The sequence below is a fragment of the Anas acuta genome, chromosome 7, assembly GCF_963932015.1.
Source record: "Anas acuta chromosome 7, bAnaAcu1.1, whole genome shotgun sequence".
Taxonomy (NCBI): domain Eukaryota; kingdom Metazoa; phylum Chordata; class Aves; order Anseriformes; family Anatidae; genus Anas; species Anas acuta.
Window position 1 is genome coordinate 10,313,218 of NC_088985.1, and position 27,291 is coordinate 10,340,508.

Below are 27,291 nucleotides of genomic sequence, written 5' to 3' on the forward strand. Positions count from 1 at the left end.
TCAACATATTATTGCAGAAATTTACAGAGCACAAAGATTTGCCCTCTTTACAGTTAGTATCTTGAAAGAGGAAACTTTCTCTCACCACTGCGGCTATAGTTTGTAGAGTATCTTCACAGATAGCACTGATTGTGGTTGGGATGAAAATCTGGTTTTTAAATCATATTATAGGAGGACATAATTTAGGAATGTGGGTAACTAAAACTTTTGCACTAGTCTTTGTTTTGACCAGGCAATCTAATGTAGCTCCTTGAAACGGCCACAGGATGGTGCCATATCCTAAAGATGTGAAAATCTTTCTGAAAAAAAAATGTGCTTAGGTAACTGAAAATGACAAACTTCAAATTGCAGAAGCATCTGCAATTTGCAACTGTTTACATTAAGAATTGGGTTCAATTCCATAAATTTCATTAATCCTTTCTCTAGCTTTATCATCACAGCACCCCAAAACACCATTTCAGTCCATCTCTCTGATGTTAATGTTGTCTTTCAATACCAGGTGTGACTTGGATTCATGAGAGGACTGTTAATTATAGGTGGATCACCTTATGAAACTGGCTCATGAGGGGTGACCAATGTGGATTTCAGAGGCTGGCATGATGCGGATATGTGAAATGGGTTCAGGTGAATCTGACCAGAGAATACAGGCATTGATAGGTATATAGAAAGTAAACTTTTTGATACACAGCGGATACTTGAATTGTGAGTGAAGTAAGGAGATCATCTTAGTAATGCAGAAGGAAAAAAAAACACATGAAGAGACTTTAATTTTAAAATGCAAAGCACTATAAGATACTGACATTCATAAAGCAGTAAAAGTTTCACTGACAAAAGTTCCACAAAGACATTGAAATATGTAAGGCACTTTCTTAAAATATATTTTTATAAAGCTTAGTGGTTTCATTTGGAAATCGAGAATCTGGAACTAACAGCAAGGTTTTCTGGCAGTTAGAGGATTTGGGGGAAGTACTCCAAGAAGTTGGAAAATATTTTTAAATACGAGTCTCAGGTTGATGATAGTGGTGGGTGGGTATATTAAAAAATAATAAATAAAAACTTCCTGGTTTATGCAGTGGATAGAATGTTTTAAACCATTATATTCCTTAAATTTTTGATTCATAATGCAAATACAAGAGTTTTCCAGTCAAGTATCTCTTCTTTGTGTATTCAGGTGGTTAACTTAAGCATGTATTTGAAGAATACAAACATGAAATCATCTTTATATTAAAGTTGTGTTCACACGAGTTGGTGATCTCTGAACTTGTCTGGCTTATTCTTCAACAAAAATAAACTCTGGTAAGCACGAAGATAACAAACCTTTAAAAGTCCTGCCTGGATAACTGCTAGGATCAGAGATGACATATAGACCTTTCTCTGTTCCCTGCTATAACTACTACCTACCTTGTCCCTTTCCAAGCAGCTGTGTGGTTTTCATTCCACTTGAAGTTTTCTGTCAAAGCTTTAAAAACCAAGCATGTTTATTTAAATACATACATACATACATATATATATATATATGTATATCCCCTCAGTGTGATTAATTTTGGCATTTGACCAGTAGCTGCAGAGTTAATGTGCCAGAAATGAGGTGCAGAGTTAGTGCACCAGAAATGAAGTGTTCGTTATTCTCTCCTGACCTGGGCAGTACACTTAACACTGCAGGATGCTGCCAGCAAAGAAGTCCGTAGTTGGAGGACTGCTGGTCAAAATGGCTGGGTCACCTCAGTACAATGACTTTTTACTAAAAGAACCCAGGCTTATAGGTTGATCGTTTTCTTCCTTTTTGACATTTCACCTCTTCACATTTTTCTTCTCTTCTTTCCCTCAGATACTTGAGCCATGTGAGGGGCAGAAGATGACGCTGAGCTTGTGGGCGCTCTGTGTTGCCTACTGCAGAGCAGTGCAGGCCTGGCTCCATGCCGGGTAGATGGAGAGACTTGTCCAGTTAGTCTCACACGAAGGGGAGCACTGGCTAGGAGTATGTGGGGCTGCTAATCAGGTCAGAAATGGCATTTTCTCTTTCCAGAGTTATGAACATCTTCATTTGTGGTCCTCTGTTTTTGGATCTCTGGAAGGGATTTAATCATACCAATTTTCAGATCCATAACATGAAGCAGTACCTTTTTACTTGTTTGTTGCCTTTTTCTGGAAGGAGAGTAACAATCTACCTAGCAAGTTGTAGCTAAGTTGTAATTTTAATTCAAAAGATGCTTGTCAAACTTTTGTCTTAGATGCAGTGTTTATTGGTATCAGTGTTTTTAATTAATTATCCTGTAGTTTAATGTTGCTCAGAATGCAGATCGGTGGGGAGAGAAACTCAAGAGCATTTTTCTAGTAATTGTTAGAAAATGCTATCTTAAAAAGTCCTAAAGTACACGATTGGAATTTATCTATTTCGTCAAAACTATTGGGAATTTTTAGATATATTTCATTTTGGCAAATCTAACATTTTTAATATATTGTTTTGTAAGGTAAAAAATATGGTAAACCAGGAATAATATAACTTTAAAATGAAAGCCTTGGGAGATATTTCCTTTGACAGAAGAAAAATTTAGGACATGACAAGACATACTCATTTTGAGGTTTTTGGAAACTTTAACGTCGACAGTTCAGAAATTCTGCTCTTTGGTTTACTCTAACTATAAATTTATTTTATATTCAACAGTGGCAGTAGACCAGTGAGCATGTCTATTTGCTGTTGCTTGCTTGCTTGGTTTTAAACTACTAATTACATTTTGGACTGTCTGTGCTATATTCCCAACATTCTTCAGGAATAACTGTAGAAATAAGGAGCAGTTTCAACAATATTTTTGAATATTATCGACGTTTTCCTGATGTTAGGATATATTAGAGAAACATCTGGACAATATTATATTACTATTAAATTTTACAGTGTAGTTGAAATACAGCACAGACCTACAAGGAAAAAAACTAGGCTGCTTCTAAGATCCTTACTTAGCAATAGGTGTTACAGGGTGCACCTTACTGGGTTTGATAGATCTGTACGAGTGTTCATGGTATGTATGGACAGAAATGTTGAATTTTAGTGAACTGCAGAAGTTTGTAATAAAACAGTGTGTGACTGCCTATGGACCACACAGAACAGAAAGGTAAAATTGTCCTGGTTTCTTGGTTTTGAGCAGCTACATTTAAGTGTTAAAGTATCATTCTTCTTCATTTCTCTTATTTGTTTTTCCTTGACGATGAGGATATTTGCCATAAGGAGGGTGCTGTTTTTGCAGAGTCATAGAATGCCTGGGGTTGGAAGGGACCTTAAAGCTCATCTACTTCCAGCCCCCTGCTATGGGCAGCGACACCTCCACCAGACGACGTTGCTCAAAGCCCCATTCAGCCTGGTCTTAAACAGTTACAGGGATAGGGAATCTACAGCTTCTCTGGGCAGGCTGTGCCAATGCCTCACCACCCTCTGAATAAATAATCTTTTTTCCAATGTCTAATCTAAATTTTTCCTCTTTTAGTTTAAAGCCATTACCCCTTGTCTTATCACCTCACTCCCTGACAAACATCCCTCCCCAGCTTTGCTGTAGGCCCTCTTTAGGTACTGGAAGGGTGCTATAAGGTCTCTCTGGATTCTTCTGTTCTCTAGACTAAACATCCTCATCTCAGCTTGTCTTCATAGGAGAGGTTCTCCAGCTCTCTGACCCTCCTCGCTGCCCTCCTCTGGAGTCATTCCAACAGATCCACATTCATAGTTGGAGGCCCCAGAGCTGACTGCAGTACTCCAGGTGCTTGTGAGAAAGGGGGAAAGAGAAACAAGTTGTGATGTAAATTAAGAAAGTCCCACAAAGCATTTTTTTCTAATTAGGTATAATTCTCACGGTGGAAGGATTTGGGAATGTGTGTCCTGATAACGTTTGGAGTCCAAACCATTGGGTTATCACTTGAAAGGAAATCCATTGCTGCTTATAAGCAACTAATCAAAGCCAAACACTTCCAGAAAAGAAGCTTGAAGACAAATCTAGAGTAGTGCTATGTTTAAACACATGCAGTAGGATTGAATACATCACAGATGAAGCAATAGTGAATTGATCCATTGCATGTATGGAAAAGATACCAGTAAAACAAAATGTCACTGTTCAAGTTTTAAATAGTAGGAATCCACCCATTGTTGTCCCGGGTGGACTCCGTTTTACCACAGAGCCCTGCAGCAATTCAAACCATACTTTCTCCCCTTTCTCCATTTCTGCCATAGCAAAAGTAGTCATAGTATTTCCAGTTGGTGTTTTCCTTTGACTACTTGAGAGAGTTCTTTTGTACCCACGGCTAAAAGAGAGTTGTCCTAGTGCCGGTCCTGAGCTAAACTCCACAGAGATGACAAAGAAGTAGACACCTTTGTGTGGTGCTTTAAAGTAGCCGTGTTCAGGGAAATAGCTCTGTCCGTAATTGAGGTATGTTTCATTAAGTCTCAGAGTTCTTTCTTTATCCTTCTGGTCTGAGAATCCTACATGGAATGCCACCGATGAGTCTGAAAAAGAACAGAATTTTAGCAATGAGAGACTAGAATTTTTAGCAATGAGCAATCTCTCTCCAGCTATTACTTACTATTTTATCTATACAGGAGCCCAAGCCATGAAACAGCTTTTTTTCATCAATAATTCTAGATCTAGTCCTTTAGAAACATTGTCTGTGATCCAAAACACATTTCCTCTTTTTAAACGTAGCAGTGGTACTTGTTCTTGCAGCTATTATAAGATTAACATTATAAAAAGTGAGAGGTCAGGAAGAGGTAAAACTAGACCAGTTCACATCGTTGGAAAAAAAGAACTGAAAATATCTGAAAAGCGTTTGGACATGAAAGCTCTTCTTTAAGTCATGCCTGAGACTGTTAGCAGAAGTAGAGAGCTTGTAAAGACATGCACCTGTGAGCCACACAGGGCTATAAAATGCCATGGTTTACTCTACACTGAAAGATAACAGGTTGCTTTCCAGGCTTGCTTTGAGACTGGGGGCGTTGCTTCCTGTGAGAAAATACTGCACTGCAGCCCTCCAGGAGCCTGCCCTCCTCAGCTGCAATGACAGGGGTGCAAAAGGCAGGAGCATTCCCATTGCTTCAGCCTCCTGGTTGTTATCTAAATGGAAACAGTTTAATAATTATTTATTCCCAACACTATTTTTATTGTAAAGAAATGCTACATACAATTGAACTTCTAGGACTGAAAATTTGGTCGGGAGATCTGTCTGCACATATTTTCAGGAGTAGTTTGTATGTTGCAGTATGTTTTCAAATTTGTGGAATGTCTTCTTGCAATTATCCTTTTTGGAGAAGCAATCAAGCACAAAGGAAAATTCCTTAATCAAAGAAAAGCCTCTTTCATTGAGATCCTGTGACATGAGTAGACTCTTAGTTTTCTATTAAAAGAATGTTCCCTTCTTCTTTTCAAGTAAAATCATTAAATTAGGGTTCTCAAGAGAAAGATAAACATGTTTTAGAAAATACTTCTGTTTTGCTGGCACATGAGACATCTTATTCTTGGGAAAGACGTAAAGTCAATAGAAGCTTAACTACAGTTAAAAAAAAAAAGTTCAGAAATAGCTGAGGAAACAAATGTAGGTTGATGTAGCTGAAGAAACAAGTAGTTGTAGTGACTTAGGCAGATGTCACAGCAAAAACAGGCCTCAGTGATTTCTCCATTAAAGTTACTGTTACATATAAGCTGGAAAACTTGTCTCTGAAGCTTAGCGCTGAGAGAGAGTTTCTCTGGTCAATCCTCCATGTTCTACTTGCACAAGTTATTATAGTGAATTTAATGCATCAGTCCAGATGAGCTAGGATTTGTTGCTTTGAGTACATTCCTTCCAGGTTCAAGTAACAGAGGAACAAGAAGCAAAAGAAGGAAGCCCAGCACTCCCTATCAGCTTTGAAAACTGTTACTGCATCAGCATGAGCACCTAAAGACAGAATTTGTGTTCTAAATATCTGAAGTTCAATTAATTCAAGGCCAATTCCCTAGCAGCTGTAATGGGTGTCATTTTATCAGCTTTGAACAAAGTGCACCAGTGCATCGACTTGGTTCTCACTCAAAGTGTTGAGATGGAGGGGCATGATGTAAATTGTGTCAAAACGTCTCCTTCAACATTCCATAAGATATCTGGCAGGTCACAATTCATATGCTTTGAGAGGGAGGAGCAGGACCTGTAGCAGGGCCCAAAATGAAGCTAGACCTGCACGTCAGCAAGTAAAACAAAAAGAACCTACCTTTTTCCAGAAGTTCTGTCTGCACTGTATTTCTTCCACTTACTATCTGTGTATTTTCTCTGTGCTTCTCAGGCTTCTTTTTGTCTCTTTGCTTGTCTTGACCTTTCTGTTGCCTTCTCACTTTTTTGGTCAGCATTGACTGAATCTTTGCAACATCCAGGCTTATATTGGAGGCAACTAATTCTTCATTGCTTCCAAATAGCTTTTTGAAAATCAGCAGATGTTCCTCCAGCTTCTCTTTGATGGTTGCTAAATCTCCTGAGAGAACTTCCACAGAAAAGTTCAGTGGCTCCACTACATTTGTTATTGTATGATTGCAGCAGATATTCATGTCATTTCTGGCTTCATGCCTCTTGATTGCGAGGCTCAGATGTTTGATGTCATTCTTCAGAGTCATGATGTCACTATATGCTGAGCTATCCAAGGAGTCATCTTTGGAAGCCTCATAATTAGGTTCCATGTGCTCTACATTGCTGCGCTGACTAACGTCATCTAGTGCAGAGGGTGTCTGAGTTTCCTGTTTGGAATGCTTTGAAGATACACGAGCATCATGAGTACTCCGTTGACCTCTCTCCAAGAGATGAAATCTCTTTACAAGAGATTCTAAGGTCATGTTTTGTTCTTGGAGTTTATCTGAGATCTCTCTGAGAGATTCTTGCAGCTGAAGCACTGATGTTACTGGGGTAGTAGGATCCTCTTCAAACAAGAATTCCATAAACTCTTCTCCCAATAAAGCCTCCAGGGCTATTTTGTGCCGCATGGCATCTTCTAAAAGAGAACCAAAAGAACTGTTGAGATACCTGATGTGTCTATGAATTTCTTCATCTTTCTTCTTCAAGAGGCCTATGTCTCCTGACAAAGATGTAACTTGTGACTGAAGCTGTCTGTTTTCTTCTTGATGGAAGCTAAGGGACTGATGGATAGATGGAAAAGTTGAGGAGAGCTTTTCAATTTCGTTCCTCAAGAGATCTTTGAAAACAGATTCTAACTGCTTCATATCCTTTAGGTTTGATTGCGTGCCTTCAATTGAGTAAGTGATATTCTTGAAATCTTCCTCGAGTATATCAGTGTCTGAAGATATCTTCTGGCAATTACATTCCTCCATGTACCTCAACAGATCTGAATAATTTTCCCGAAGATTTGAGAGAGTATAGTTTAGCTCTGATATCTGCTTTTCCACTGCTGCTTTGTTTTCTTCAATAAGAAGTGATTTCTCCATTAAAGTTATTGTTAGATCTTCAGGCCTATACTTTGAGATATTTTTTTTTAACTCCTTAAACCATCTCTCTAAAACTGCTATATTCTGAAAGGCCACATCTGACTCCATGTAAAGTTCTTTAAGCTGTTTTCCATGCCCTGACAGCATGTCATTTATTTGTCTGATGGCTAACTGGGTGGTTTCATCTTTGGGACTATGATGTGAGGAGAGTTCTGATAAATTTTTTTTCAAAGTCTCAAATTTATTTTCAAGTTTGTTTTGCTCGTGTTTCATGTTTGTTAAGCTGTTGTTCAAAGCTAAGAAATGCGATTGCTGGATCTTGTGGTACTTCTTGAGCTTTGTGTCAGTATCAGCCTTGATCATGGTGAGGTTATAGTGAATACTAGCCTGCTGCATTTGCAATTGATTTTCTATATCCCTTCTCATGTGATCAGCTTTCACCACATTTTCCTGGACTTTAGATTCAAACTTAGTTCCTAGCTCTTGGAATTCCCTCTTAGGTACAGTGCTCTCTTGAAATCTTTCTATGCTTTTCTTGTTGACTTCCACATCGTGGGACAGGTTTCTCACTATGTTGGAGAGGTTCTGTAAGCTTCTGTTGAAGCTCGCCCACATTGGGTTAAAATGTTTCCTAAGAAAATTCTCCACATGGGGAAACAAAACTTGCTGCAGAAGCCTTTCCTGTAAATCTGTTAACACAGAAAGATTAAAAAGTAATTAATTAAATTTAAATTCTGCTTTAAGAAAGCATCTTAATCTGGCCAGGATAACTTGAGTATCTATTTTTCCACAGTAACTGACATCTTACTCCCCAAAATCTGAGCATATGCAATAGTTTTTACAATTGCAAAAATAATCTACTTTTAAATCCAAGTTAGTGCAAAGCATGCTGTATCTTTAAGTCTGCAGACAGTAACTTAGATATATATTGTCTGCCCCGTTTAAGTCAGAAAAATACTGCATTTTTAAACCCTTAGAGAACAGTTTTGTTAGTGGCCATAACTGCCCATTTTCACAATAATTCTCATTTGGTGTGCTTATTTGACTTTTTCATGCTGTTCTTTTTCTGATGTTTTCTACAATGTACCTTCTACTTCACAAAGTTAGGCAGTATCCTAGCATCTGAATATTCCAGGCCAGGACTCAATAACTTGAAAATTCTGTGAGTTATCTGTACTACATATGCATTATACTAAGGCTTGATTTTTAACTTTAGGGTTCAAACCGAGTGACTTGAAGTTCAGTGAAGACAATAGTCTGTACATTAGAAAATGTTTCTGTAAGCCAGTGGCTCACATTAGTAGGTCAAATGTTGTTGTTTTTTCACTGCAATATACAGCAGGAATAATGTTTTAAATAAAGGGGCAAATTATTTTTTTTTACATACACCAGTCTGAGATTCAGCACATCATAATATCTAGCATGAGTATGAAAAAAGAACAAAACCCAAACCTAACACTGCATCCCCGCAGGAAAGAAGCAGCCAGAGAAGCAGAATAGTAAGCTAACAAATTAGTACAAGCAACCTCTTTATTATGTGGTTAAGGCAGATTCTGAAATTTCAGGAAAGTACAAAGCGATGAGATGCCTTTCATCTCATCTCCCATTTCAAGTTTTGCTTGGATTTGGTTTGTTAATTTGTACTGGAATTTCACCCACTTTCTGCTCTCTTTGGAAGCTACCTGCAGACCAAGGGATATCAGTGTATTCTTGTTTCCAGGTTTTCCTTCTGATCTGTGTGGTTTTATAGGGCCTGCTGGCAGGCTGATAATTCGTCAGACCTCTCACCTGCATTGCTCTGGTTCACTTCTAACACCATGCTTGTACCGTTGTTTTCAAATATTCTCTGTAAATCACCTAAGTTGCTGACTGCTTGATGAATATCACTTTGAAGATCATCCAGTAATGCCTCCTGATTTTGAATGACTTCCAACAGTTCTGTTGAATCCACTGATGTTGACACTAATCACAAGATTCAAAAAGAAAGTGTCATGCAATGGAGTACAGCACGTATTCCTACAAGACCTGCAAGCTCTGAGAACACCACTGTACTTCTTGCTCTGGAAATCTTGCACTGACATTTAGGGGGTTATTGATTTATAGCAGCTTAAGTCAGTTTCTTTGCAAAGGGTTTTGTTGTTTGTTTGTTGTTTTTTTTTCCCCAACAGTGATGGAAACTTAATATGTATTTAAATATTAACAAAAGACCTTCAGCCACGTTTGCCATCATGGCAGTAAAATATTCATGTAAAACCTCCCCGTGCCATAAAAATATTATGGAATAATGACTGCTTTCAATCCAATTGAATGAAAGGATTGAAAAGTTTAACAAACCAGAATAAAAGGACAGGATGAAGGAAAAATAAAGGTGTTTCAAGAAGAATTCAGGAGCATAGGGTTTACGTGTCACAGCTGACTCTCGCTGAGTGGCCCTTTAACTGATGTTACTCTAAATAAATACCTGCTAATTTGAGCTGTAGAATTCAAAGTGTATGCAGAAACTGGTATCCGCTAACTGCGCCATCCTCGGGGCCTCTTGCCCTCCAGGGTTACCTTTGACTTTTCAATCTAATGTTTTAGAATCTTGAATCCTCTAGAGCAACTGCTTGCTTATTCACTCAGTGCTGAGAGTATAAATTGAAGAAGACTCTCTCTTTCAGGGCTGTAATGCTACCCTAAACCCAGTTGCTAGAAGTTATTTAATAGCACTACAGGCCCCACCTTTTCCCAGAGGGTAAGGAAAGGTCCTTCCTGAATATTAGACTGGCAGGGTAGAGTGCCTGAGGTACGGTTCTGTGGTATTTCATAACAATATTCTCAAAGCTACTGGGTAGTTGCTCTGAAGTGGCATTTTGAATAGATATTTTTTCTGGTAAATCTTCTGAGCATGGTGTGCTTTCCTGTGAATCCACTGAGCAGAACAAGGAGTTAAACATCCGTACTAATGAAAGGTTTAACTCTACCAGTAGGTAGTGTTAAGGTTTAACACACCACCACTCACTAGGTGTCAGTAATGACTGACCAGCCAGCAGCTAATTTTTAAACTTTTGGCTGTTTTGTCAAGAGCATTCATGCAATGTTATAGCAAAAGCCCTCATTAGTGCCACTAATGAAATGTCATTGAGTAAAAGCGTTCCCAAATAATGGTTTCACTACAGATAGCATTTATAGCTTATCATGTTAAAATAGCAGCTAAAAATGTGTCTTTTGGGGCAGTGACTGAGAGGTAAGGGAAAGGCAAGTAAAATAAGTTCAAGAACATACTATGGTTTGAGAACTCCTCTTCCCATCCTTCAGTTTCATTTCCTGGCACTGGAATGAAATTGGGATCTGCAATTGACATGTGATACATCTGTGAAAACATTTCAGATACAGAAACCAATACAGCTCAGCAAGGCAAGACAGGGCAATTTCATGTGTAATGTGACAGATGTAGAGACAGGCTTCTGCACTGCAGGTTTCCTAGGGCAAGCAATATCATGTCAGGAGAACCTCGCCTGTGGCACTGCACTGACGTGCAGCATGTGTAAATGCTAATGCTGTGTGGTAGGGGGTGTGTTTTTTTAATTCATGCTGTGTTACTGATAAGAAATGTGTCTGTTACAAATAGATGCTTGTTTTCTGGAGAGTCCTATCAAAAGCTCCGCAGATTCCGCTTTGCTACGCCAGTTACCTGAATGTTCTGGTGGTGCACCAGCTACAGCAGGTGATGCTCTACAAATGAGGAGATAAGGAAGCAGCTGGTTTTGGTCAGTGAGTGTAAGAGAGGGAGGGGCTGGACAAGATGCACTGCATTTGGTAACATCCTGCTAACATTACAAATGAAAGCCAGGCACATGCATCACCTTAGAGATAAATCTATGAAGAAAAGGTATCTGCAGAGAAAAGCTAAACCCACAGAGATGTAAACAGAAACTCCAATTTTATCAGCAGAGTCTGTTTGGGTAGGTGAATTGGACAAAGATTTTCACCTTAATGTTTGACTCTTGATTGTCTTAATTACTATGGGGAATTACCTTTTTTCAGCTTTTATTCTTCCACTTTCAAATGAAGTATTATCTGCTAAATCTTGCTAGTTTCATGAAGCAGTCCAGTCTTAAAACCACACTGTCCTCCCTTCTCTTTTACTTAGCAGCTGCAGGCACCATTATGTAGTGTTGGGAGCTGTGGTAGTTCACGGTTTGTCTGAAACTAGATACAAGGCCATTTCCCTACCAAATTACTTTTTCCTGTAAACTAACTTTCAGACAGGCCATAAGCTTGTGTTGCTACCTAATTTCATCAGTTTCTACTGGGAATTAGATGTTCCTAGGTGGAGCTGTACATCTGGCCGCCCCCCTCCTGCCCTGGCTAAATGAATACCTTTCTCAATCCGTGAAAATTAGAGAAAAGTAGCTGATGCTATATTAGCCTTATTTGCAGCTAATTACACCTATTGCTTGCCCCAAATCACTGCATAGCAGACCAAAGAATATAAGGCATCAATCCTCAAACAGGAAAAACAAATAGGCAAACTGCTATTTCTTGCCACAGTGAATATCATTTAGTCTGAATTCTCATGCTTGCTCTCTGGCTTTCCTTACCGCGTTGTTCACAGTCCTTGCCAGTAAATCCAGGGCAGCACTTCCACTGCAAAGATTTCAAAACCTTCTGTTTGACTTGATAGATGGGCTTCAGGGCTGTCCTGTACCTAAAGAATAAGGGTCCAGGCATTAGAGTCCAAGCTGCTGTCATCTGATGGAAATTCACTGACTAACTGTAGTCTGGTGCCAAGTGTGTCCTAGATGACTAATACAGAAAGTGGTTAAGAAGTTTGTCATAAATTCTATCATTATTGCTCAGGAACATTTAAGCAGTAATTGACAGCATTTTTTTCCCCCACATAAGATTGCTTTTCAGGACTGCTGCTTCCAGCAGGAGGTATATGGAGATTCATACATGCTGGTGGAATATAAATAGTATTCAGTTAGCAGGGCTGCAGCAGTCTACTTCACACCCCTGCTGTTGTCCAGCAGAGACTTTTTCCAAAATATTGGCACTAGTATGACAGGAGTCTTAGAGAGGGGTGTTACAGCTGGCAAATTTCTGTAACTATCAGAAATGCAACTTGTATATTTATTGTTTTAGTCCTTTGCACTTGAGCTTGGACTGAGCTTTAACATTTGCCATGTGCTGATGAGTTGTAGAGAAAGCTCTGTTTTTAAGCAACCATTGCAGGATGGCATTGGCACCAAGAAAGAGATAAATTTGTTAAAATTGCCACTAGAAGTGATCGTAAAACTGTTTTTGTTTCAGAGAAAAATGAATTGTAGTAACAAATAGCAACAGCACTTCTATTTCACAAATCAATGAACAACATAAATGTGAAAATATTTATTAAATGGGTATTAAATATTGCTTCATTTAAGAAGTGAATTTAGAATCAATGTCTTACAACTATAAAAATGTATCAAGTATGGTGCCTTCAGGGACATTGCTGGCTTCCACCAGTGCCCTTTGGGCAGCCAGTCTTGAAGAGTGAGCACTTGGGCAATTGCATGTCTGTAACTGTGAACAGTCTCACTGATGGCCACAGGCAGCAGTTGTTTTTATTTTATTTTTTCTTTTTGTTTTTGAAGTTACTTGTGTGTGTGTGGTTGGTACTTTAGTTCTTTTTTAAACATGCCATTAAATAATTTTGAAAGTATCATTTAGATACTTCACAGAAGATTCTGTTGCCTCCAGTGGCTTTGTATGGGGTACTTACATGATCTTCTGGCAGTCTGGAGCTCCGTTGGCACAGGGCTGCTGGGAGTTGACAATGTACTTCTCTTTCATGCAGGCTTCTGTGTATGTTACTAGGCGGGACTGCGTGAAGGAACACCAGTTCCTGATGGGGGGAAAAAAAAGTCAGGAAAAGAATTTGAAAAAGGTCTTTTAAAGTCTATTTGTAACAGTGTGAGATGCAGAGGGACCACCTTTTTTTTTTTCCTCCAGCTGGAGAGATTTTCCTCATCATGATGGAAGTGGAAAATGCTTGCTAGCTTCTCCCTCAACTCCCAGTTCCTTTGTTTTCATTCAGGATGCTTATCAGAGTTTGTTTCAGAAGGGCTGATTGTCTGAACTTTGATGCATTAGTTCCATTTCCAGGCCTTTCATTTAGCAGGAGGCACTTCCAGCCCACGATAACCTGCAGGTTAATGTCACTTTAAATGTCAAATTGCCTGGGTCGGCGTGTTGCCAGTTCAGATGCTTCGTGTCTGACTCATCGTGTCTGGGCTGACTACTTCTGGAAACTTAATCCTACAGAAATTCCATTAATAATCGGTGTCTTCCGAAGCATTGCTGCTTCAAGACGATCTAGTAACTGATCAGATTTTATTAATTAGGCTAACTTTGAAATAACCTCTTGCCATGCCCTACAGAAAAATAATATTGGGGAAATGAAGGTTATTTTCTTGGCTTTTGTGCTTTTGTCAAGGACAAGTGAGTTTCACTAATAACTACCTCAGTCAGTGTTCCAAAACAGAGCTGTGTAGATATCTGTTGATTTCAGAGTGCAGATGAGCATCTTTATTTTCAGGAGTTAGAAGTCAAGATGAAGTGTATTGTTGGTTGAAATTTGATGGTTAAAAACCAAGTTCACTAATGACAGGATGTGAGAAGTAATAACTCTAGGGGGAAATGGAAAAATATACGATGAATAGCATCTGATTAATTCGTAATTGCAGCTATTGTTGGAAGTCTGTACATGTATTGAATGCCTTATTTCAGATGACGTGTTTACAGAAGTTCACCAGTTAAACACCAAGGTGCCCTGGTGCGCTCCATGGGTAGCGATGCGTAGAAGAGGGCTGTGACAGCTTTGTTGGGACCAAGAAGCTGTACAGAGACCAGCTGTCCCTGCTGCCTCACTGTTTATCTCTGCTTATAAAATCTTGAGAGAGGGTCACTGAACCAGCAGCTGCATTTTACACACTACCCACCTTAAGGACAGGCATGGGCCTGGTGTCCCACAGGGGTTTCTGGTGGTGTGGCTCCGCGGTCCTAGCCGCTGCAGGGGAGCACGGGGATCTCTGGAGCTGTATGTACAGGGCCATAAGGAAGTCGCAGCATAACATTCAGCAGCATGATGTTAAAATGTGCTAATCCTCTTCCTTTAGGAAGAGGTGAGCTTGAGCAGTGGGGAGAAATAAGTGAAAATTATATACCGCCGTCATGGCTGAAGATAATTCAGCTTAACTTTCCAGAGCCTCTCAATAGAGGCAGGTGGAAGCAGGCTGCTGTGGGGCTGGCAGCCTGTTACCACAGAGAGCTGATGCGCTTACTGCGGGGCACCAGCTCTGCCAGCTCGGCCTCTGCGTGAGGCTGTGCGGCCGCGGCTTCACACAGCCCGTGTGGCCTGCAAGAACACAGCTCCCCCTCTGCGGCAGGACCTGCAGTCCCTCAGGGCTGCCAGGAGTCCGAACAGAGACACACAGCTCCACTTTGTATATTCCAGAAGGAAAGTCTGGCATGAGATTGGCTGCAAAAGCTGTCTGAGGTCTTCATAACTCCTTTTGGTAAGGCACCCGCAGAAGAACCACCCTTCTGATGGCCATGAAATTAGCTGTCCTGGTTGAAGACCACTGAAATCTCAAAAACTGAGCTGCTCTGCTGTTGGATGCCCAAGTGACAGGTGTATGGCAAGATTTGTTCATTATGGTTGTCTCTTTTGTTTGGTTGGGTTTTGTAACCTTGTTTTTCCTGATGCTGCCGCTGGCAATCTCATAGTCAGAAATTTGTTGCTGGAAAGTTTGAATGCACAGGACTAAATCTGGTGTTTAAACAGGTGCTATTTTCACATTATGATTTTTTTTCCTTTGTCTGCCATCTCTAACAGTCTACAGTTCTACAGTCTACAGTTCAGTAACAGTTCTACCTTTCCCTGCCTGCAAGCATAGCCGTAGCCATTGCTGTGAACTTACGGCTTGCAGGTGTCAGTACATGCAGTGTATCTGCTTAGATGAAGCCTGAAGGGAAATTACAAATCATATTATATGCCATTGTGCATGCTGTTAAACTATTTTCCCATAAGAAATATTCTCTAGATTCTCAAAATAAAAGCAGATTCAGGCCTTTTATAATACTGGTCATATCCCTTGGGATATTTGGAAAGATTGGGAGGTTTTTGTACTCCATGGGTTTGTGTTAAAACGGAGCAGAGCATTGTGTGGGGGAGAGCTGTGCCTCATAAAAAACAACTGAACTTTAGGCAGTATATTTTTAAATGGGAACACAGGAACCAAATCTCTGATAATCAGCATATATGGAAAAAGTTTGCCTCTCCAACTGAGTTGCAGAAACAATGGGGAACCAGGTCGAGCACGAAAGCAGAAGCTGTGGCCACAGCAGCCGAGGGAGAAGCAGGGCAGCCTGGAGAAGGGGAAGAAGCTGGAAGCATGGAGGGGGAAAGCAGAAAGCCTGGGCAAAGTGGGCACATTTTTCTCCCAGGCCTTCTCTGCTCCCTAGCTCCTCAGGGGGCAGTGTGACTGAGACATCAGTGAGCACCCTGCAGATAAAACTGTTCCTTTCTGAGAGGCAGGTGTGAAAGCTGAGCATGGAAGCAATGTGCTATAGCTTTTCTTCTGATTCCAAGCCGAAAGAGCTGTTTTGGTGAGCTGTAGTTTTAAGTGAATGGCTGGATGAGTTTTTGTGTCTATTTTCTGTGGGAGCTCTGCCCCTAGGGAGCTTCTGCTCCCTAGGACTGAACCAGAGGTCAAATCCTCAAGTTTTTATTAAATTATTACTCTTGAATAATCCAGTGCTCTGCCTGTGTGACCAGGCAGCACAGTTAATGTCAGGAGGCCAATGTACATGCTTTGGCTGTCACTTGGCTCCGAGGTGCGTGCAAGTCCACCAGGTTTTAGAAGGCTGCATTGCTTTTCAGTGGCAGCATACAGTTAATAACCCAGAAACAGAGACCTGATTTGTGCTTGTATTTATGCAGTCCTCTGTCACGTGCCTGGCAAGCCATCGCTGGGAGTGACTTTTCCAGCTCAAATCCCCTCTGCCCTTTTTTCTCTGGGGAAATAACTTGACCTGGCCATGCTGTTAGACCAAGCTGGCACTGGTGTGAGGTGCAGTACCTCAGACCTGCCTGGTGGGATACCTGCCAGATCCCGGCAGGACCTGTGTTCAATGTGGAAACCTCCTTTTCAGATAGGATTCTTTTGCTTTCATGTTTTGCTTTTCCTTGATGAAAACAATGCACGCCCCATGAATCATAATCTGTGCTGATTTGCTTTTCCCACCATACGCAGCTCCCAAACAAGTCCTTTGAGTCATGTAAGCCGTACAAATCTAAACCAAATGTTTACATGCATGAGCACGCGTGTGACGCAAGAATGAGTGTTTTGCTATGTTGCACATCTAAATTTAATAGAAAATATTAGGACTCTCTTCTAAGCCCACTGATGTGCCGCATGTGTCTTGTGTGTGTACTTCTAGTTTCCCACCAACAGTAAGGCGTTGTGAGCTATCAGGAGTTGAATCAATGGTTGATCCCAACCTGATGCTTGCTTTGGACACTTATGCATTATGCAGGACTAGTATGAACAACAGAGAATTTGACAGACTTTCAGTAAAAACTGTTTTTAATGATGGTCATGTTTCTTTATTTCTGTTTGTTGGTGGTGGTGGTGGTTTTTGTTTTTTTTTTTTTTATCCTCTCACTAGTTCTCCTTAATATTAAAAGCTTACTCATGGAGCTGAGTAGCTGTATAATATCAAGTTTGGGTTTTAACCACAAAAAGTTCTGGTGGTTTTGAGTTTGAAGTTAACAAACATTTATTCTTCCATCAAGTACATAAAGCGTATTTTTCCCATCTGTAGTGAGCTGCAATATAGATATGTGTGCCAAAAGGTGAAATTTCTATTGCAGTATTTTTTGCACATCTTGTCAAATGCTTCCTTTAAGGGAACTTCGCTATCTACTACTAAAAATACTTCTTGACTCTATTAAACTTGAGGGAAATGTGTCATTCTTTATTGTTAGTGGAACAATTTAAAGACTTGAAAAGGCTTGATTTAAAGTTCAGTGAGGCGAGCGGGAATTCTGCTGCTGACACCAGTGGGCTATGAAGTCTCAAAGAACTGCCCTTTCACACATAGGACTTTCTTTATTCAGCTTGTTTCTGGGACACAGAAGCTTTGTGTTCTGCTCCTGCATTTTTTCATCTTTGTGATTGTGTAGCTTCACTCGCTGAATATATAACCAACTTAACACCCTCTGCTTTTGTTCCCTTTAATAGGGTTTCCTTTTGATTTAAGCCTCTGCTACCAAGGAGAGGGGAGTAGAATGAAGCTGCTGGGTGAGGAGAGCAGAAGAGCTTTCTCCTCAGGGTAGGGATTGGTAAAAGTTTATAACAGAACTGCAAGTCGGAGCAACGCCTTAGTGAACCCTAGCAAACCAGGGCTACACATTTGTTCAGTTGCTTTTCCTGTTTTACAATCCAAGTAAATTGATCTTCTTTTAAACCCGGAAAAAAGCATCTGAATAGTTTTCTTTACTAGACTAGGTGTTTGTTTTGTTTTTGTTTTTAGTCTTTCTTCTAATCTCCGTATTGAATAGAGTCTTAACATGCATCTATTTCTGCTTTATTTTGAGTGAAGTGTATTGTTTTCTGTGAGGTTAAATAAATTTGGCTACAAGACAACCTGTATTTAAATAAGATTCAGCAGATTTAGGTTAGTTTAAGCTCCTTTTATTTTAACCTTTGAAGTCTTAAAAATTGAACTTAGAATTATTGTTTTTTTCTTATATGGGATCCTATCCCTGCTTCTACTGAAACATAGCAAAATACAGGCAGTTCTGTCTCTGCTTTTAGGATTTGGTCAGACATCCTGCTATTATAGCAAATAGAACAACTCTTCAAAAGGTAGGAGATAAAGCAAGGTGCCTAGTCTGCTATCAGTAACACCATGCTAAAATTAATGTAAGGTTGGCTCTTTTTTCATACAGCACTACACTGCCAATAGCAGTGTGATGGTGGATGTGAATAATGCCCTCCTAGCTCAGTTATGCACTTACATGTTTTATTTTTCTTGTTCTCCTGATTGGCACTGTAATGTGTTGCTGTAGACACTTGCTAAGTCAGTGGAATTTTTGCCTCAAAAGCTTCAGGACATTGTTTTTCCATAAGTTTTATTATTCCTTTGTCTGTACTCGTACAATTGAGTTGTCCTTCACATCAGTTTCCTCATGTTTCTATCTCAAGGAAGCCAGTTGCTGTAATTACTTTGAAAACTCCTGCCCAGCCATTTGTGTCTATCACTGACAGAGTGCAAAACTTTTCAGGCCCCTGGCACTTTCGTTTGCTGTGCAGTGCAAAGATATGCAATTATTGCTGCTAAAATGTGCTACTAGATGACAATAGAGGACTGCTCTGTTCAAATTTCTAGTGATTTTCCACTAAGTTATGTGAACTCCTGACATTTATCAATTGAAGTGGAAAAAAAGATTGAGGTTTTAGCTGCAGAACAACCTGTGTGCTATTTTCCTTGCAGTGCAAAATTCTCACCAAGAAAAAGCATTCAATAAAACAGAGATCGAGCATTACATTTAATTTAGTGTAAGCCAGGGCCATGTGTGTCAGTTTTGAGGAGGACGTATCTTTATTCATTGTGGAATGCCAAAGGGATTAAGTACTTGAAAAAGGTACTGGCTCTCAGAGGGAACAAGGTGTGGCCCTGCTTTTAATTAGCAGCTGGCATGTGATTACTGCTTGCTTGTCAGCACATCAGTGAATTCTGCTCTGAGCAGCCAGCAGCGTGTATTACAGTCAGGCAGCAGAAACTACTGCATCTCCTGCATCTCTGTCTTTCCTTGCTAATGGGTAGAGCTCCCTCTTGGGCAGGAATCTGGGATTTTCCTGTACCTCATCCCATGGACTACTCCAGTTTTCCTTTAGGGTTAATTAAGGTAGACTGACTTATTAGCAGTTTACCTAAAGCTAGGCTGAAAGAGTGGCAGTGGTAGTGTCAAGTATTTGTATTTCCCTGCAGTGCTGCAAGTCTTCCAGTGCCCAAAGCTGGTTAAATGACACTTTTATTCCAGCAGTAGTGCCTGTTAGTATGTTGTTAGTTGTCACTTGGCTTGCAGAATGTCCTAAAAACTTAGTGCAATTAAGGCTTTCTGAGTAAATCCTGTCCTCAGCTTGGAGCCTCGCTGTAAGCAGGTGTTCAAGAGAAAGCAGACTTGGCTGCAACTGCTTTTGAGGCAAGCCCAACTGCTGTACAAGCTACTTCAGAGAAATAAATGCAGGAGGCTTTTCTCTCTTCACAAAATGTCCGCAGCCATTACCTCATGTATATTATCCTTGCAACAATACAAGTTCTGTGGCCTGCTCTGAGGGCAGCCTACACTTGGATTTCATCTTTTGATTTCTGCAGATGAAAGTTCACCGCTAATATAGCACTCTCACTTCTTTGTCAGACTTTGCCTTGAGCTAGTGTCACAGCCAGTGGCCACTTCCCAGCATGGCTGTGCTGGTGCCAGGGAGTCAAAATGCAGAGGAAGGCAAGTTTGCCAAACTGCGTGCGCTCAGGGTGAGGACAGTGTGCACCAAGGTTTGTCCTGGTCGTCTTTTGGCTGGCCTTGGCGAAAGCTTCAGTTTGTTCAGGGCTGGCCACTGGCGACTTGTTTCAGGGGTATTGGCCCCAGAAGTAGGGCAGGATGGGATCCACCTGCTGGCAGTGCTGATGGGGAGTCTGTCACTGTACTAACAGGAGACCCCTTGCTGTCTGCTGAATTGCTCGAAGCTTGTGCTAATGAGCTGTGTAACAAAGGAAGTAAGACGACAAGGGTCTGGTAACTACTGTGTCACATGCAATGAAGCAGTGTTTCTTCAGGAACTGGTCATTCGCATCAAGTACACTAGTGGGGAGCCACTCCACGTGCTGCTCAGGAGAGCTGGAGTCAAATAGCAAGCGGTGTTCTTGGCCAGCAGTCACGGTCTGAGGCAGAAGCTTTATCAGAGAATTTCCAAAAGTCCTGAAAGGAGCCAAGTGCCTAATTTTGATAGGAAATCCATTGCTCCTGTTAATGAACTTGGCACTGCACAAGGTATTGTTGAGCACTCAATGCCCATTCAACTCGTGTGCAGGATGTCAGGGGCTGAGGATCACATTTAGCTGCATTTCTTCCAAGGCCTGTTTTATTTTAAGCATATGTTCTATTCCACTTTGGTGGGAAATTTCAGTATCCCATCAGCTTCCTAAGAAAGCCCCTGTCTAATTTGGAAGAAATACATGAGTCAGTATTAAACTGGTCTTAATTAAATTAATGGATGTTTTCCTGTAAAAGCAGACAAAGAAAACAAGCTATTAAGGATGAGCATTCTAGACTTTCTCTAGAATAAGAGAGATTTGGGTTTTCTCTGCTTCTTTACGCTTCAGAGGATAGTTGTTCCATATTTTGACACCCTGGCTAATCACAAGAAGACGCCTGCTTTGTGGCTGTCTCAGAGCAGAGCTGAAGGGAGAGGCGTGTGTTTCACTGAGATAACAATGCTCCTGCCTGACATCAGGAAGCCGCACTCTAATCAAAGGGTGACTTGACAGAACTGCATATACAAACCTTGACATATGTTAATACAGTCAAGGATTTACTTATTCTGCAGATTTCTGCCTTTTCTAGTTATAATTAGGGATTTATTTTTTTTGGTAAATATTTTAATTGTAAGAAAAATTGCAATAGATGGGAGACAGAGCATGTGTTTGTGAAATAAAGGGAAAGGAGAACTAAACGACCTGCCCAACTTGGAGATACAGTAAATCTGGGCAGGGGCTACTTCGCAGTGACTCCACTTGAGGAAAGAGAGAAGAAGTTCTGAGAGACTCAGTTATAGACAGGGAATCCAGCTTTAGTTCCTCTGCTCATTCCCATCTCATCACCACAGTCCATTTCTTCCTTACAGCGTGAGCCATCCATCTGGGACCAACTCTGTCAGCGTGGTTACTGAGGGGGAAGGTTAAAAAAAGCTTCTGCTTTTTCCTAAGTTTATTTTTAACCTGGAACACTTAAGTGGTCTCATTTACAGTGTTACTTGACAGACAGATCAGGCCACCTGAGGACACAGAGGACTTCAGGCTGTGCTGTCCAAGCTAGCATGTGATGGAATTGCACCTTTTAGATGCTTCATTTATGTTTTTAAATGAAATATGAACACTAAGTGCATGAAATCCGAGTTGTCAACCTGACTGTTCTTGGGGCTGCGGGCACACGGATTGGATTAAAGCCAGCCAGCTGTAATTCTTCTCAATGCTGAGAAAATATAAGAGCCTTCCGCTACAGTGCTTTGGTAATGGAGCTGTGCTGCATTGTTTGGTTCAAGAAACAACCTGTTTGGAGGAAGGGGAAAGAAACCCTTCTGAATGTAATTACAGTATAGGTTCTTCCGTGGATCTTAGACAAATAGAGGTGGGTTGATGGCAAGGGTACAGATAAAATGTGTTCTTCCCTTGGCCAGGGACCTTTTTGTTTCAAAGGCTGGTTCATCACATTCATCAGCTCAGGCTCTGGCTACCTGTCATCAGCTATCTGATGGAAGTGGTTCTGAAGAGACAAAAATCTCCAAGGTGGCTTGTCAGTTTATGATGAGCTTTCACAAGCTATCAGGTGTCATTTACATAGCAATTTTCAGGAATAACAACTGTGATGTATTATCTCCTTGATGTATTATGCCTTTCAATATGACTTGATCAGACAGTAGTTGAACTGGTTACACCTAGTGGTAAGTATTACAGTAGGTGATGAAGTGAGGCAAACTTGTAAGCTCTTGTTTCATATTTTCTGGATCACTTTTAAAACATCCACATGTCCCCAGAATGTTTTCAAGGCTCAGTTTAGCTGTCCATACCCACACAAAGGAAAGTCACTGGAGATGACAGAGCATTCCTATGAAGTTCAGCATTAAGCATCTGTTTCACATGGGAGATGAGGAGTGCACATGTATTATGGGTATTATGCATTGAGTATTTATGAAATCCAGAACTTGGTTTTATTGTTCTTACTCTTAATCTTCCGTAGCTAAAACAGATGCTAATATGCTCCATATTTCCCCATATACTTGTGCTTTCACTTCCCTTTTTAATTCTGATGGAAGTGTGTGTACACATGGATCCATTTACCTCTTCCATGAGGAAGTAAGTAATGGCAAACTGATCAGATCATATGAGGCACAGCTGAGGGGAAAAATGAGAGAAAAAAAAGAAAAAGATGGTTTCCTGCGGAAAACTGTCTGGTTTTGATTTTGTAAATAACACATATAAATACTTGCCCACTTTGAACATGCAAAGCTTCTCTGGTGCACTCAGATACAAGCAATAGCTGAGATACTAAACTCTTGCCTAGTTCTTCCTCTAAAGAACAGGTGAAACAAAAAGATTATTGTTCACACATTTCTCATTAAAACAGTCACCTGAGGCCAGTGACTTCTAACCGATTTTCTGATTTTAAAGACCTTATTATTATTATTCTGAGAAGAATTCATTAGTGAAGTCACATATCCAAGCATTTGAATGAGATCTAATGAGTCATTTCACCTTACATGCTGAAACAGAAAACAGGGTATTCTCTCTAATTACTGTGGACACATTAGTCATTATGATCTCCAATTATTCAAATAGCCACAATAAGAAAAATCATACTCTAACATTTATTTTAAAAAGATGTAAAGATATTTTGTAACAACCGCTATTTTTGATACACTGGGGAAACAGCAAGAGTTTGGGCAAAAAATATCATTTTTGTGAGAAAGGTTAGAAGTCACAGGCAAAGTTATATAGCCATAGCCTGCTGGTTTGTTTCCCCCACCCCAGCCTGTTCTATGGAGTGTGCTTGTCTCCCTGTGTCTCTTAGTTCCTCATTAACTCCTGGTGCTTTTTTTCCTAGTTCTCTCTGGCTTCTCAATGGTTTTTCCAGGACACGTGTCACATTTGCAGGGAGGAAATACCAAACTCATGATAACTTCTTGTGCATGCATAGCAGGCTGCTCCGGCCACAACTACCTGATATGGACTTGAGGGCTTCAGGAGCCTGAAGGTACATTGTTTCAGCCATTTGCAGTGACTTGAAGAATTTGGAGCGCAGGTACAGGTAGAGCAGTGCCATCCCTTATTATCGCCACTCTTTCCACTCAGTTTTGGCCACAGTTCCTCTCAAAGTCTTGCATTTCTTTACTTGTGCACTATAAATGTGATTTCTTCAGCAAAAGAACAAATACCTTAGAGTTACTGCCAGATTAGATTTTGATTGCCTGTAGTCATCAACGTTACTTTATAATTGAGGGAACATTGTGATTTGACTCATTATGCAACTATCTCCATAAAAGGAGGAAGTATTTCTCTTCTTGGGAGGAAATTAGGATGAGTAATAGCTTGTGCTGAACAGCATTACACAAGTTGCTGCTCAACAAAGTTACATAGCAAAAGAAGAAATCCCTATTAGCATATTATATTACAGTGTCTTGCTGACCTATGCGTACACCTTTTTTACACCTTTGAGTTTTTGTATTATTTCTAGTTTTTAGAATGCCCTCAGCGCTTCAACCAGTAATCAAATGACTGCCACCTTGCAGCACAGCATGCACGGAGGGCCAGGGCGCTGGTTCTGCTTTGCTTTCCTTGCTCTGACAGAGCATTAGTCAGGAGTTAGTGAATTAACAGTATGTATCGTTATTGAACACTATCCATCAGAAAACTGCAAGTCAACACTTGCAGGATTTGGAAAATGACTTAATAGTTTGAGCTACAGATTTGTGGGAGGATGTACTATGAAGGGAAACACTATGCAGGACGGAGGCCTTAATTTTACATGTAGATATGATTTAGAAACATGACCGCATACTTTCATTTTCACAAAAGTGAAACATGCCATGAACAAGGTTTTATAGTCTCTTACCAGCTCCCTTTTTTCCTTGCCTCAAGAGCATTTGAAGAAAAATATCGGAGCACCCTGAAGCAGTGAGCTGTGAACAGCACTCGCTGTGCTGCTCTTTCAGCTCTCCCAAACAAGGCTCTGCAGTAGCCTTCCATCAGTGCTATAAAAGATTCATACACTGTCCTGCTTGGTTTTCATCTATTTTAAACATTCAGAGACCTACTTACATGCTCTGTAAAACTCAAACATCGCAGCGTTTGGAAATCTTTCTAGTGCAGTGCATGCTCTTTCTACTCAGACTGGCTGTGCTTCTGCTAAAGATGACCATGATGACAGTGAGAAGCATTTCACTATTGTTAAAATATGGTGTTTGTTTGTTTGTTTTTCAGGAGGAGGAATGCTTGAATCTGTAGTCATTTTCATGCTTATTTGTTATTCCTTTTATATTTATTCCTCACTATTTTTACTTAGCTAACATCCTGCCATTCTCTTTCCCACCTTTTTAGTTCCCTAAAATCTATTGTGTTCTAAAGAAAAACTTTAACCAAAAAAATGTCTTTCATCAGCAGGATATCTTTATTGAACATGGTTCCACTATCGTTACGTGTATAACATGCATATTTGGGTACTTACCCATTTGGGGACTGTGAGCTTGCAGCTTCAAAATCCTCTCTTTCTTCTTGATGTGAGGAGATGATGCTTGAAGGGTAGTCTCGTGCATCCTTCCTGTGCCTGTCTGCCTCCCAGTAACCTTCTTCCTCACGTGAGAGAGGAGTCCTCTGAAGGTACGCAGAGGTCTCGTAATTTGGTGGCTTTGAGCTGTGCACGGTTCCCTCGTGATGCCCACGATGGTCGGAGTGCCTGGCCAGCTTTGCCAGTCCTACTGCATGATAGATGAGCAAAAGCTTCAGTAGCATCGTGGGCTTTTTTCCTACCTGGTTACACCTGTCTCTTGTTCTCGTCTCTGAAGCGCAGCCTGAATTAGTTCTGGAATGCCCTGGCAATATTCTTTAACTGAAAAGTTGGAAGAAGGAAGGAAAAAAAAAAGATTTGTAACAAAGAGCGGAAAAAGCTTTCGACCCTCCCAGCTACTGTGGAAATGTCTGTGGCCATCGAACAATGTGAGCCTGGTTCCTGTGTGGGGCTCAAATGCCTCTGACAGAGGAAAGGAGAAAAAAAAAAAAAAAGGTGGTAGGAATATAACTTATTCAAGGAACTTCTGAGTTTGGCTGCCTTCTAAACTTATCTGTGAACAGGAACTCAGCTTTTATCAACTTGCCTTCTCCCTCAGGCACAGGAAAAGGATGTTAGCTTTAAAGGAAAGGAAGAGAAAAGAAAGGAAAGAAAATATTGAGTGGTGTAACAGGCTCCTGTTACTGTGCCAGAAAATATCACAGACCTGCTTACTCTAATATCTGCATTTTTTCCCCAAATGTAAAGGCTGAAATACCCTGGCTTTAGCGACAGAATGCTTACAGTAGGTGCAAAAAACAGACATCCATTTTTGTGTGACTTTGCAAAATAACTCTGTGGATCTTCTTCTATTCCCACCAAATTTTAAGATTTTCAAGTAGACCTTCAGAGGGGTCAAGATTATTGAATATTTTTAGGAATTTTTGGGGAGTTGTCATCTCTAAATCTTAAGCCTAATTTTTTTCTTTGTTCATTTTTAATCGATATCACAAGAAAGTATTTGCCAAGAGCTCCTATATGGAGCTACCTCTGCCACCTCATCCTAATAGTAATAATTTTTAAAAGGCTGTGGAAGATTGATGTAGATTTTTTAACTGGTTTTGCTTCACTTTATGGTGCTGCTTTTAGGTTTGGTTGCTGTCATAAAGCAGAGTATATTTCTTTCCTCCCTGTCTTGCAGCATGATGCACTCAGTCATTTTTTAAGAATAAAATTAAAACAGGGTTATGCTCCCTGACAAAGTAGGTGGGGATTCTGGTGCAGGACTGCTGGATCATGTCTTGGTTTGAATGATGAGATGTGCATCCCAAAGTTCAGGCTGTCCTGTGAGTATTAACTGTAAAGGGGTTTTGGAGTCATTCCAATGTCAGCTGAAAAATTGAGGGTAAAATCTCTCTCTGTTTTTAGAAAATCTTGTTATTAAAGACTGTGGGATTGTATCTCCTTATCACGGGTTAGATCTGGAGCCCTCTATTCCTGCTTGCACCTCCTGTATGTGTAATGGAAGAACCTAGAAACATGGAGATGCCCTCTCTGACTGGTGGCTGTGACACCGCAGGGCAAGGGCACAGCAGTGTCACAGGGGAAGGCAGGGAAAGATTTGGGTCTTTCTAAGGACAAAACCTGCTCTTGCTATTGCAGTCACTCCTCCAGGGAGATGAAATCACAGATTCTGGACTTAAGACTGAAAGAAGCAACTTCCCTCTGTTCCTTCCTGCTGCTTTTATTACATAATTGTGCACATCCTGCTAATACAAGTTAATGTTGATGTGTGACTGTTTTATGTGCTGTGTTTCACATGCAAATGTGACTTTCTTATAAGGAACTGGACCTGAGCATTGTGTTTGTTTATCTAAGGTGACCCTTTATAGGGAAGGAACTGAAACAAGCATGAGGCAAAATAAACAACAGGCTTAAAACCTGAATGGCTGTATGATCATGGCTTGAGGAAAAGTGATTTTGTGCTGGAGATAATGAAGTTATCCCATTTGCAACCTATTTTCTAACCCTTTAGTCTTGTCTTTCAGCATACACCGTTCCACTTAGTCATCCATTAAATCTTTATTCTTCCCAGGTGTGGTATCTCACAAGTAGTGGGGCAGAGTTGCTCTGCCATCCTCCCAGCTCAAACATCTGCTCCTCCTGCAGGTGCAGGAACTCGCTCTCTGTCTTTGCAGCGGTGCTGCCCACAGCGCAGCAGTTGGGAGGCACAGATTGCTCAGCCATTTGCAAGTTAATAATTTAACGTGACTTTTGGGTAGC

At 40.5% G+C, this 27,291-nt stretch overlaps 1 protein-coding gene across 3 annotated transcripts; it reads right to left on the reverse strand.

The window, feature by feature from the left end:
- Window positions 1-741: 741 nt before the first annotated feature.
- Window positions 742-25,554, reverse strand: MMRN2 (multimerin 2). 3 transcript variants are annotated; one of them, XM_068689386.1, is made up of 7 exons: window positions 24,970-25,553; window positions 13,183-13,305; window positions 12,020-12,126; window positions 10,701-10,766; window positions 9,225-9,398; window positions 6,218-8,125; window positions 742-4,486 (listed from the first exon to the last, which is right to left on the reverse strand). In XM_068689386.1, the coding sequence occupies exons 1-7, from the start codon at window positions 25,251-25,253 to the stop codon at window positions 4,098-4,100; spliced, it is 3,051 nt and encodes a 1,016-aa protein (XP_068545487.1). In that variant the 5' UTR covers window positions 25,254-25,553; the 3' UTR covers window positions 742-4,097. The 3 variants fall into 3 exon arrangements, with proteins under 3 accessions (XP_068545487.1, XP_068545489.1, XP_068545490.1); XM_068689388.1 differs by lacking the exon at window positions 9,225-9,398 and having other exon boundaries at window positions 24,970-25,554; XM_068689389.1 differs by lacking the exons at window positions 13,183-13,305; window positions 24,970-25,553 and having other exon boundaries at window positions 10,701-10,788; window positions 12,020-12,100.
- Between the last annotated feature and the right edge of the window lie 1,737 nt (window positions 25,555-27,291).

Excerpts from the sequence above, each read along its gene's own strand:
- MMRN2 (XM_068689386.1), bottom strand. The coding sequence starts at position 25,253 with ATGCTACTGAAGCTTTTGCTCATCTATCATGCAGTAGGACTGGCAAAG. Across the intron at positions 13,306-24,969 it reads AGCTCACAGTCCCCAAATGG|GAACTGGTGTTCCTTCACGC; the intron begins GTAAGTACCCAA and ends TCCCCCCATCAG. Across the intron at positions 8,126-9,224 it reads AGTGAACCAGAGCAATGCAG|ATTTACAGGAAAGGCTTCTG; the intron begins GTGAGAGGTCTG and ends CTGTGTTAACAG.